Raw genomic sequence first — 12859 nt, 5'->3', positions numbered from 1 at the left:
GGGAGAGCTCGTTCAGAGAGAGAGAGGAGCTGGGGGGAGTGAGGGAGAGCTCGTTCGGAGAGAGAGAGGAGCTGGGGGGTGTGAGGGAGAGCTCGTTCAGAGAGAGAGAGGCTGGGGGAGTGAGGGAGAGCTCGCTCAGAGAGAGAGAGGAGCTGGGGGGAGTGAGGGAGAGCTCGTTCAGAGAGAGAGAGGAGCTGGGGGGAGTGAGGGAGAGCTCGTTCAGAGAGAGAGAGGAGCTGGGAGGAGTGAGGGAGAGCTCGTTCAGAGAGAGAGAGGAGCTGAGGGGTGTGAGGGAGAGCTCGTTCAGAGAGAGAGAGGCTGGGGGAGTGAGGGAGAGCTCGTTCAGAGAGAGAGAGGAGCTGGGGGGAGTGAGGGAGAGCTCGTTCAGAGAGAGAGAGGCTGGGGGAGTGAGGGAGAGCTCGTTCAGAGAGAGAGAGGCTGGGGGAGTGAGGGAGAGCTCGTTCAGAGAGAGAGAGGCTGGGGGAGTGAGGGAGAGCTCGTTCAGAGAGAGAGAGGAGCTGGGGGGAGTGAGGGAGAGCTCGTTCAGAGAGAGAGAGGCTGGGGAGAGTGAAGGAGACTCGCTCAGAGAGAGAGAGAGGCTGGGGGAGTGAGGGAGAGCTCGTTCAGAGAGAGAGAGGAGCTGGGGGGAGTGAGGGAGAGCTCGTTCAGAGAGAGAGAGGCTGGGGAGAGTGAAGGAGACTCGCTCAGAGAGAGAGAGAGGCTGGGGGAGTGAGGGAGAGCTCGCTCAGAGAGAGAGATGAGAGACAGAGAGTCTGGGGGGGACTGAAGGGAAGCTCATACACTATTCCAGGTGTGGCCTTACCACAGCTCTGCATAGTTACAGCAAGACGTCACTGCTCCTGGGAGAGTGGCAGAGTTTGGTTGGCTCACATCCTTTAAAAAGTGTCTGACACCTCATAACATTCAGGGCTATGGGCTAAGTGCAGGCAGATTAGGTGTGAGTTCAGCTCTTTCTAATGTCTCAGTGCTGACTTGATGGCCAGAAGAGCCTCTTCTGCACTGTCTGATTCTATGATTCCTGTACTGGAAACCTCTCACAATGAAGGACAATGTGCCATTTGCCTTCTTTACTGCCTGCTGAACCTACATGCATATCTTCAGTGACCCAGGTCCTGCTGCACACTCCCCTCTCCCAATTTACAGCCATTCAGGTAATAATTTGCCTTCTTGTTTTTGCTTCCAAAGTGAATAACTACATTGTACTGCATCTGCCCACTCACTCAGCCAGTTCAGATCACGCTGAAGCATCTCTGCATCCTCCTCACAGCTCACCCTCCCAGTCAACTTTGTGTCATCTGTGAATTTGGAGCTAATACATTCAGTTCCCTCTTCCAGATCATTAGTACACATAGTGAACAACTGGGGTCCCAGCACAGATCCCTGCAGTACCCCACTGGTCACTGCCTGCCATTTGAAAAAAGCTCTTTACTCCTACTATAATAAAACAAAAACAAAATACTGTGGATGCTGGTATCTGAAACTACTCTGAAACAAACACAGCTCTGACAAAGGGTCATCTAGTCTCAAATCATTGGCTCTATTCTCTCCCTACAGATGCTGTCAGACCTGCTGAGATTTTCCAGCATTTTCTGTTTTTTGCCTTTATTCCTCCTCTTTGTTTCCTGTGTGCTAACCAGTTTTCTACCCATCTCAACACACTTGCCCCAATCCCACATGCTTTAATTTTGTACACTAATCTCTGATATGAAACTTTGTTGAAAGCTTTCTGAAATCCAAATAAACCACATCCACTGGCTCTCCCTCATCAACTCTCCTCATCACATCCTCGGAGAATTCCAGTAGATTTGTCAAAAATTATTTCCCTTCCATAAATCCATACTGACTGTCCAATCCTGCCACTGTTTTCCAAATGTTTCGTGATAAAATCTTTAATAATGGATTCTAGAATTTTCCTCACCACTGATGTCAGGCTGACTAGCCTATAATTATTTTCCTTCTCACATACCTACAGAAACTTTAACAGTCAGTTTTTATGTTTCCCACAAGCTTACTCTCGTACTCTATTTTCTCTGTTTTAATCAGTCCCTTGGTCCTCCTTTGCTGAATTCTAACCTGCTCCCAATCCTCAGCTCTGTTGTTTTTCTTGGCCATTTTGTATGCCTCTCCCTTGGATCTGCCACTATTTCTAATTTCCCTTTTAAACCATGGTCTTGCCACCTGCAGCCGCTCTGAGACATCTTTGTTCCTAGCACCAGGGTGGCAACACGTCACCCTGGACTCTCTTATCCATCAATTCTCCTTACAACTGAATCTCTGAAAACTGTTGCATTTCCACACTTTTTATTCTTTTCTTTTGCAACAAAGCCAACCATAGTGCAACAAATTGAGCTGTTGCTGTTTTCCCCAAGGGGGCATTTTTTCTAATAGTATCCAAAGCATTTTTTTTGCAGGGGAATAGCCACAGGAGATTTCTGCACTGCCTGCCCAATCTTCCTGTTCCTGGTACTCACCCATTCCCTCTCTCCCTGTGGAGTCTGAGCCTGCGGTGTGACCACCCCTCTATATGTGTTACCCACGATACCCTCCACCTCGCAGATGAGTGTCACAAGCCACTGCTCCAGCTCCGAAATGCAGACTGGAGACACTCCCTGGACACATGCTGGTACCGGGCATTGGACGTGTTCCTGGCTTCCCACATAGAGCATGAGGAGCACACCATAGCTTTTGAGTTCTCCTGCCATGACTTAAGCTAAACATTTAGAAGCAGCTTAATTTCGACTAATATCAATTACTCTAGAGTCCTTCTTCCCTCGTCCTTGTTACTACAGAATGTAAAACACAAAAAAGATCTTACTAAATCCCTTTCCTTCTTTAAAACATCACTGAAAACATTGGTTGAACAAGCTTTTTGTCACCAGTCCTAATATCTCCTCTCGTAGCTTGGTGTTAAACTTTGTTTAATAATCACTCCTGAGAAACAGTTTGAGGCAGTTTAGTGTGTTAAGGTGCTGTACAAGTTTAGAGAGTTATTTAACAGCTTGAGGCAGTTTAGTGTGTTAAGGTGCTGTACAAATACAAATATCAGTGAACAGTTGGAACTGATGTTGGATTATTCATTCCTTTATTCCAGTATCTGTACGAACGACTGCATGAGAAGAGCCAGCCAATGGTTTGCACGTGCTCAATGGCAGATATCCACGCAGCCTTTAACACCATTGTTACAAGGATACAGCGATTGTAAGAAAACAGCATTAGTGTAAACTCTGGTGGCAACACCAAAACTCTGCAGCATTGTCATGTTGCAATAGTCCCTTATCTCATTTCATCTTTCGTTAGTAACTGGAGTTAGCATGTTCTGAAATCTTCATCTTAAATCTCTCACAAATTTCAAAACCTTCTGCAAAACTCACATCTTCAGCTGGGCTTCAGTCACTTTGAGGAGCTCTCCATCTGGCAGCCATTCTGTGCCCCAGTTTATCCCTTGTAAAGCCTGTCAGTAATGTACACAACACAGATACAGGTTGGTACAAGAGCAAGGCCCACCACCCCGTTCTGATGGTACCTGCACAATAACTATTGCTGCTGCTGCTTGTTAGGCTGATGGACAGCCATATTGTTAACTAAAACTGAATGAGTATTCACTGTAGCTGATCTTTGGAATGCACGGTGGAACTCACAACAGGATGTAAAGCACAGAGCCCATTGAGTCCGCAAACAGGCTGTTCACAAAGCAAACACTATCACTTCATAGAATCCCTACTCGCAGAAGGAGGCCATTCTGCCCATCAGGACTGCACTGACCACAATTCTGCCCAGGCCCTATTCACATAACCCATCATAATTACCCTGCTAATCCCCCTGGCACAAAGGTTAATTTAACATGACCAATTCACTGAACCTGCACATTTGTCAACCATTAAAATAAAATAATTATTTATTAGTTAACCTAAAAAATGCAGCAAATACTCAGGAGTAAATAGACTGTGTTTACTGAGTAAATAGACTGTGTTTACTGAGTCTATTTACTCAGTAAACAGAGTCTATTTACTCAGTAAACACAGTCCATTTACTCAGCACACAGTAAACACAGTCGATTTACTCAGTAAACACAGTCTATTTACTCAGCACACAGTAAACACAGTCTATTTACACAGTAAACACAGTCTATTTACACAGTAAACAGAGTCTATTTACTCAGTAAACACAGTCTATTTACTCAGTAAACACAGTCTATTTACTCAGTAAACACAGTCGATTTACTCAGTAAACACAGTCGATTTACTCAGCACACAGTAAACACAGTCTATTTACACAGTAAACACAGTCTATTTACTCAGCACACAGTAAACACAGTCTATTTACACAGTAAACAGAGTCTATTTACTCAGCACACAGTAAACACAGTCTATTTACTCAGTAAACAGAGTCTATTTACTCAGTAAACACAGTCCATTTACTCAGCACACAGTAAACACAGTCTATTTACAAGTAAACACAGTCCATTTACTCAGCACACAGTAAACACAGTCTATTTACACAGTAAACACAGTCCATTTACTCAGCACACAGTAAACACAGTCTATTTACACAGTAAACACAGTCCATTTACTCAGCACACAGTAAACACAGTCTATTTACACAGTAAACACAGTCCATTTACTCAGCACACAGTAAACACAGTCTATTTACTCAGTAAACACAGTCTATTTACTCAGTAAACACAGTCTATTTACTCAGTAAACACAGTCTATTTATTCAGCACACAGAGCAGACGAATGAAGGAGCAGAGAGACAGATAAGAAATTACCTGTTAAAAACCTGTTTAAATAAGTTTAAAGCATTTTCGTAGTAAGAACTTACCTTGTAGAACTGTTTAAATAATTTAAAAGCATTTTTGCGGGCTTTTTGCATCTGCCGCTTTAAGAATTCTAAGGGAGTGGATAGCAGGGAGTTGTGGGGGAGCAGACTTTAAAACAGCGCCAGGTTTAAAAGGAGGCCTGGTGTAGACAGCGGGCAGCGGAGTGAGTGGGAAGCAGACTGAGCTACTAGGGCTTAGGAGCAAAAGGGCTTGGGGGAAAAAGGGCCAGGTAAGTTTGTGTGGAAATTTTCAATATTACTACAGTGAACAATGGAGGGGCATGTGATGTGTTGTTTCTGTATGATGTGGGAGCTGGTGGACCCCAGGGTCCTTCCCGGTGACCATGTCTGCAGTAAGTGCAGGTTGCTGGAGGAGCTCCAGCTCAAGGTAGATGAGCTGGCCTCTGAGCTACAGACACTGAGGCTCATCAGGGGGAGAGAGGGTGCCATTGTCAATGGGGAGCAAGTGACATCCACCCCCCCTAGACTGGCTAACTCTAAGGGTCAGGAACAAGAGGGGGCTGCTGAGAGGAGGAAGGGGGGTGGGGAGCGGAGGAAGGAGGGTGGGGAGCGGAGGAAGGGGGGTGGGGAGCAGATGCCTCAGCCTCTCAATCTGCATAACAGGTTTGAGGTTCTTGCTTCCAGTCTGGACGAGAACGAGGGAGGTGAGGTTGGTGAGCAAACTGCACACAGTACAGTGATGCAGCAGGACATAGGCAAAGAGAAGGTGAAAAGGAATGTAGTAGTAATTGGGGATAGTGGGGTTAAGGGTATTGACACTGTCCTTTGTCACAATGACAAAGTGCACAGAAGGGTGTGTTGTCTGCCTGGTGCTCGGGTACAGGATGTCACATCTGGGCTGCAGAGGAACCTGGATTGGGAGGGTGAGAATCCGGTTGTTGTGGTACATGTGGGTGCCAACGACGTAGGCAAAATGCAAACTGAGGATCTGGGGAGGGAGTATGAAAAGCTGGGAATGGAATTAAAAAGTAGAACCGACAAGGTGGTTATCTCTGGGCTACTGCCTGAACCGAGTGCAGACGGGCGTAAAGTTGATAAGATTAAGGAAGTGAATGGGTGGCTCAGGGATTGGTGTGGGAGGAATGGGTTTGAATTTATGGGGCATTGGCATCAGTATTGGGGTAGGTGGGACCTGTTCGGGTGGGATGGGGTTGGTCTGAACTGTGCTGGGACCAGAGTCCTGGCTGTTTTCGCTAGAAAGAAGGCGGCTAAGAGGGGATCTTATTGAAACATGTAAGATGATTAGAGGTTTAGATAGGGTGGACAGTGATAGCCTTTTTCCTCGGATGGAGAAAGCTAGCACGAGGGGGCATGGCTTTAAATTAAGGGGGGGTAGTTATAGGACGGATGTCAGGGGTAAGTTCTTTACCCAGAAGGTGGTGAGGGATTGGAATGCCCTGCCTGCTACAGCTGTAAATGCGCCTAGTTTGGGGGCATTTAAGAGATCCGTGGATAGGTTTATGGATGAAAAGGGATTGGTTTAGATTAGAGGGTCATTGTTTTTTATCTGGTCGGCGCAACATCGTGGGCCGAAGGACCTGTTCTGCGCTGTAATGTTCTATGTTCTATGAATCGTGTAAATAGGACTGTAGTTAGGGCTTTAAACTAATTAGGGGGGGGAGGGTGCGAGGGTAGGTGACATTACGGGGTCTAAACTTAAGGAGAGGGTACAGGTAAGGGAAGAGGCCGAGGATGTCCCAATAATAAAGGGAGTAGGGGGCATGTGTATGGTTGGTGGCGTTCGGGCAAATAGGGTCCAGGTGAAAGCTGGGATGAAGGCACTTTATCTGAATGCACGAAGCATTTGGGATAAAGTGGATGAGCTGGTGGCGCAGATCAGCACAAATGGATAGGATCTGGTGGCCATTACAGAGACGTGGCTGCAAGGTGACAGGGACTGGGAGCTGAATGTCCAGGGGTATCAAGTGTTCAGGAAGGATAGGCGGGAGGAAAAAGAGGGGGGTGCGTAGCTCTGCTGATTAAGGATAGCACCAGGGTGGTATCAAGGGATGATATAGGAACCAAAGAGCAGAACGTGGAATTGTTGTGGGTGGAGATTAGGAACAGCAAAGGGAGGAAGACGCTGGTGGATGTCGTCTATAGGCCCCCGAATAATGATCTGGAGGTGGGGCGGGCTGTTAACGCGCAAATAAGTGCGGCATGCAGGAATGGAACGGTGATAATTATGGGGGATTTCAATCTACATATTGATTGGTCGACCCATGTTGGACGCGGTGGGCTCGAGGAGGAGTTCTTGGAATGCTGCCGGGATAGTTTCCTTGAACAGTGTGTGTTGGAGCCGACGAGGGAGCGAGCTATCTTGGATCTGGTGTTATGTAATGAGGCGGGTAGAATTAGGGACCTTGTGGTGAAGGATCCTCTTGGGGAGAGTGATCATTGTATGGTGGAGATGGAGGAGGAGAAAGTGGCTTCCCGGACACGTGTCCTTTGTTTGAATAGAGGGGAGTACGGTAGGATGAGAGAAGAATTGGCGAATGTTGACTCGGGGAGCGCGTTGGAAGGTAGGTCTGCTGAGGAGCAGTGGAGGATCTTTAAGAAGATCTTTCTTGGTGCTCAGCAGAAATTTATTCCGATGGTTAAAAAGGACCATAGGAGGAGAGGCAATAAGCCGTGGATAACGAAGGAGGTGAAGGAAACTGTTAAATTAAAAGCGGAGGCATTTAGAGTAGCTAAGAGTAGTGGGCGAGAAGAGGATTGGAAGAGGTTTAAATGTCAACAAAGATTGACAAAGAAGTTGATAAAGAAGGGTAGGAGAAACTATGAAGCTGGGCTAGCGCTTAATATAAAAAAGGATAGCAAGAGTTTTTATAAATATATAAAAAGGAAGAGGCTGGCTAGGGTGAACATTGGACCCTTAGAGGATGAGAAGGGGGACTTAGTGGTAGGGGATGGGGAAATGGCTGAGGTCTTGAATAACTTTTTTGTTTCAGTCTTCACGGAGGAGGACGTGAATAATTTGCCGGGTGTTAGCGATGGAAAGGTGGTAGGACTGGAGGGTCTCAATGACATTATTGTTACTAGAGAGGCGGTGCTCAACAGACTGGAGGGACTGATTGTGGACGAGTCCCCAGGACCGGATGGAATGCATCCGAGGGTTCTGAAGGTGATAGTGGATGCCTTGGTGGTTATTTTCCAAACGTCGCTGGATTCCGGGGAAGTGCCGGAATATTGGAAAACGGCTAATGTTACGCCGTTGTTTAAGAAGGGTGGCAGGCAAAAGGCAGGGAATTATAGACCGGTTAGTTTAACGTCTGTTGTAGGTAAAATGTTAGAATCCGTCATCAAGGAGGAAATAGCGAGGCATCTTGAGGGGAATTGCTTGATAGAGCAGATGCAGCACAGTTTCGTTAAGGGGAAGTCGTGTCTGACAAATTTATTGGAGTTCTTTGAGGATGTGTCTAGGGCGGTGGATAGAGGAGAGCTGGTGGATGTGGTCTTTCTTGATTTTCAGAAGGCGTTTGACAAGGTGCCTCACAAGAGGTTATTGTAGAAGGTAAGGGGGCATGGAGTTGGGGGTAGGGTGTTAGCGTGGATAGAGGATTGGTTGTCAAATAGGAGGCAGAGAGTGGGGGTTAATGGGTGCTATTCGGATTGGCGGTTGGTGACTAGTGGAGTGCCCCAGGGGTCGGTGCTGGGGCCTCAGCTATTTACTATTTATATAGATGATCTGGAGGAGGGAACCGAGTGTAGGGTGTCGAAATTTGCTGATGACACCCAGATTGGTGGAACGGCAAATTGTGCGGAGGGTGTGGAGAGTCTGCAGAAGGATCTAGATAGGCTGGGTGAATGGGCCAGGAACTGGCAAATGGAATTTAATGTTGGCAAGTGCGAGGTGGTCCACTTTGGTAGGAATAATGGTAGGAAGGACTATTACTTAAATGGCGAAAAACTGCAGCAGGCGACGGTGCAGAGGGACCTCGGGGTCCTTGTGCATGAGTCGCAAAAACCCAGCCTGCAGGTGCAGCAGGTGGTCAGGAAGGCGAATGGGATGCTGGCCTTCATAGCGAGGGGGATTGAATATAAAAGTAGGGAGGTCTTGCTGCAGCTGTATAGGGCATTGGTGAGGCCGCAGCTGGAGTACTGTGTGCAGTTTTGGTCGCCGCACTTACGCAAGGATATTTTGGCCTTGGAGAGAGTGCAGAGGAGGTTTACTAGGCTGATACCGGAGTTGAGGGGGTTGAGCTATGAGGAGAGGCTGAATAAACTAGGCTTGTACTCGTTAGAGTTTAGAAGAATGAGGGGAGATCTCATTGAGACGTATAAGATGATGAATGGGATGGATAGGATAGAGGTGGAGAAACTCTTCCTGCTCAGAAAGGACAGTAGGACTAGGGGGCACAGCCTCAAGATAAAGGGGAGGCGGTTTAGAATGGAGTTGAGGAGGAACTTCTTCACTCAAAGGGTGGTGAATCTCTGGAATTCTCTGCCTGTTGAACTGGTGGAGGCTGCCTCGCTAAATATTTTTAAGGCGCGGGTTGATAGGTTTTTGATAAGCGAGGGGATTAAGGGTTATGGGGAGAGGGCGGGAATGTGGAACTGAGCCACGACAGTCAACCATAATCTTACTGAATGTCGGGTCAGGCTTGAAGGGCTAGATGGCCTACTCCTGCTCCTATTTCTTATGTTCTTATGTTCTAAAACACAGTCTATTTACTCAGTAAACACAGACTATTTCTCAGCACACAGTAAACATAGACTATTTACTAACTAAACACAGTCTATTTTCTCAGCACACAGTAAACATAGTCTATTTACTCAGCACACAGTAAACACAGTCTATTTACTCAGTAAACACAGTCTATTTACTCAGCACTCAGTAAACACAGTCTATTTACTCAGTAAACACAGTCTATTTACTCAGTAAACACAGTCTATTTACTCAGCACTCAGTAAACACAGTCTATTTACTCAGTAAACACAGTCTATTTACTCAGCACATAGTAAACACAGTCTATTTACTCAGTAAACACAGTCTATTTACTCAGTAAACACAGTCTATTTACACAGTAAACACAGTCTATTTACTCAGCACTCAGTAAACACAGTTTATTTACTCAGTAAACACAGTCTATTTACTCAGCACATAGTAAACACAGTCTATTTACACAGTAAACACAGTCTATTTACTCAGCACACAGTAAACACAGTCTATTTACACAGTAAACACAGTCTATTTACTCAGCACACAGTAAACACAGTCTATTTACACAGTAAACACAGTCCATTTACTCAGCACACAGTAAACAGTCTATTTACTCAGCACACAGTAAACACAGTCTATTTACTCAATAAACAGTCTATTTACTCAGTAAACACAGTCCATTTACTCAGCACACAGTAAACACAGTCTATTTACTCAGTAAACACAGTCTATTTACTCAGTAAACACAGTCTATTTACTCAGTAAACACAGTCTATTTACTCAATAAACACAGTCTATTTACTCAGTAAACACAGTCCATTTACTCAGCACACAGTAAACACAGTCTATTTACTCAGTAAACACAGTCTATTTACTCAGCACACAGTAAACACAGTCTATTCACTCAGTAAACACAGTCCATTTACTCAGCACACAGTAAACACAGTCTATTTACTCAATAAACACAGTCTATTTACTCAGTAAACACCGTCTATTTACTCAGTAAACACAGTCTATTTACTCAGCACACAGTAAACACAGTCTATTTACTCAGTAAACACAGTCCATTTACTCAGCACACAGTAAACACAGTCTATTTACTCAGTAAACACAGTCTATTTACTCAGTAAACACCGTCTATTTACTCAGTAAACACAGTCTATTTACTCAGCACACAGTAAACACAGTCTATTTACTCAGTAAACACAGTCCATTTACTCAGCACACAGTAAACACAGTCTATTTACTCAATAAACACAGTCTATTTACTCAGTAAACACCGTCTATTTACTCAGTAAACACAGTCTATTTACTCAGCACACAGTAAACACAGTCTATTTACTCAGTAAACACAGTCCATTTACTCAGCACACAGTAAACACAGTCTATTTACTCAGTAAACACAGCCTGTTTACTCAGTAAACACAATAAACAGTCAATTTATTTAGTAAACAGAATCTATTTACTCAGGAAACAGTACACACACACATGCACACACACACACTCAGATACACATGGACACATACGCAGATGCCCATGCATACCCTCACACGCACACACAACCATTCACGTAAACAATGTGACACACAGATACACATGCATATTCATGCACAGATGTGCGCACACTCTCATGCAAAGCACACACACTTTCTCTCAGGAAAATATACACAGATGCACACACACATTCACATTTATATACACACTCGTGCAAGCACACACATTTGCATACAAGCACAAACACACAGACACATGCATGTAGACATGAACATATATGCATACATATACATACAGACAAAATATACACACAAACACACAGACATATACACATATACATATAAACACATGCACAGGGAAACACACACGTAAATGCACATACAAGCACATACTTAACACAAATACACAAACTTTCTACTTTAAGATAAGCACAGATACGTGTTCACTGATACCATTCCATCTCTCCCTCCCTGTGGACTTCCACCCTGGTTGATATCTGATAGGTTGTGTACAGTCCTGTCATTGAAATGTGTAGTTTTGAAGTGTGGAGCTTGCAGCAGATTCTCTCTCTCACTTTCACCTCCCATCTTGTCTTGTTGCAGCTGTAACTGTAACTCACAGATGCCTCCTCCAGTCAAAGTGGCAGTGGCTGGGGATCAGAGCTTCCTCAGCACCATCCTGAGGTTCTTTGTTGAGCAATTGGCAAGCAAAACCCCCGACTGGCTGAATTATATTCGCTTCCTGATCATCCCTCTAGGTAAGGAGTTTATCACTGGATGAGCTGGCAACGTTTGCAGCTGTGGCACCATAAAACCATACAATCCCTTCAGTGCAGCGGGAGACCACGCAGCCCATCGAGTCTGTACTGACTCTTTTACCCAGGTTCACCCCCTGCCTTACCCCCATAACCCCACATATTTACCCCTCTACTCCACCTAACCTGCACATCATGGGACACTGAGGGAGAATTTAGCATGGCCAGTCCTCCTAACCTGCATATTTTTGGATTGTTCATAAGTTCATCGAGTTCGGTCCGCCATTCGATCATGGCTGATATGTTCCTCATCCCCATTTTCCTGCCTTTTCCCCATTACCCTTTAACCCATTAGCAGTTAAAAATCTGTCTAACTCCTCCTTAAATTTACTCACTCTCCCAGCATCCACTGCACTTTGGGGGAGTGAATTCTATAGATTCTACCCTTTGGGAGAAGTAGTTTTTCCTTAACTCTGTTTTAAATTTGCTAACCTTCATCCTAAAACCTCTTGTCCTAGAATGTCCCACAAGAGGAAGCATCCGCTCCACACCTACTTCATCCAGACCTTTCGTCATCTTGAATACCTCAATTTGATCTCCCCTCATTCTTCTAAATTCCAGAGTATCGGCCTAAACTGTTCAATCTCTCTTCATGCGATAAACCCCTTATCTCTGGAATCAATCTAGTGAACCTCTGAACTGCCTCCAATGCCACTACATCTTCCCTCAAATAAGGGGACCAAAACTGCACAATATTCCAGGTGCGCCCTCACCAACACTTTGTATAGTTTAAACAATACTTCCTTAACTTTATATTCTATTCAAAAGACCAAAGAACAGTACAGCACAGGACCAGGCCCTTCAGCTCTCCAAGCCTACACCAATCATTACCTCGCTAAATCAACCACTAATATCTCTCTATTCCCCGTTCGTTCATACGCCTATCAAGATAAATTTTAAATGTGGCTAACATATCTGCCTTAACCACCTCACTTGGCAGTGCATTCCAGGCCCCCACCAACCTCTGTGTAAAAACGTCCTCCACACATCTCCATTGAATCTTTCCCCCCTTATCTTGAACTTGTGTC

The 12859-nt window shown here is 45.1% G+C and overlaps 1 protein-coding gene across 4 annotated transcripts in view; it reads left to right on the top strand.

Moving 5' to 3' along the window:
* LOC145337674 (phosphofurin acidic cluster sorting protein 2-like) overlaps positions 1 to 12859 on the top strand; it is a 489510-nt gene that overhangs the window by 344762 nt on the left and 131889 nt on the right. For all 4 annotated transcript variants that reach the window (XM_080182492.1, XM_080182493.1, XM_080182494.1 and 1 more), the window contains exons 15-16: positions 3113 to 3219; positions 11620 to 11774. In XM_080182492.1, the coding sequence (XP_080038618.1) occupies positions 3113 to 3219; positions 11620 to 11774 (262 nt within the window). The remainder of the gene's footprint in view (positions 1 to 3112; positions 3220 to 11619; positions 11775 to 12859) is intronic.

The sequence above is a fragment of the Carcharhinus amblyrhynchos genome, unplaced genomic scaffold, assembly GCF_965287045.1.
Source record: "Carcharhinus amblyrhynchos unplaced genomic scaffold, sCarAmb.v2.hapA scaffold_58, whole genome shotgun sequence".
Classification (NCBI taxonomy): Eukaryota; Metazoa; Chordata; class Chondrichthyes; order Carcharhiniformes; family Carcharhinidae; genus Carcharhinus; species Carcharhinus amblyrhynchos.
Note: the sequence above shows the minus strand (reverse complement) of the source record. Positions and strands in the feature narration are given on the sequence as shown.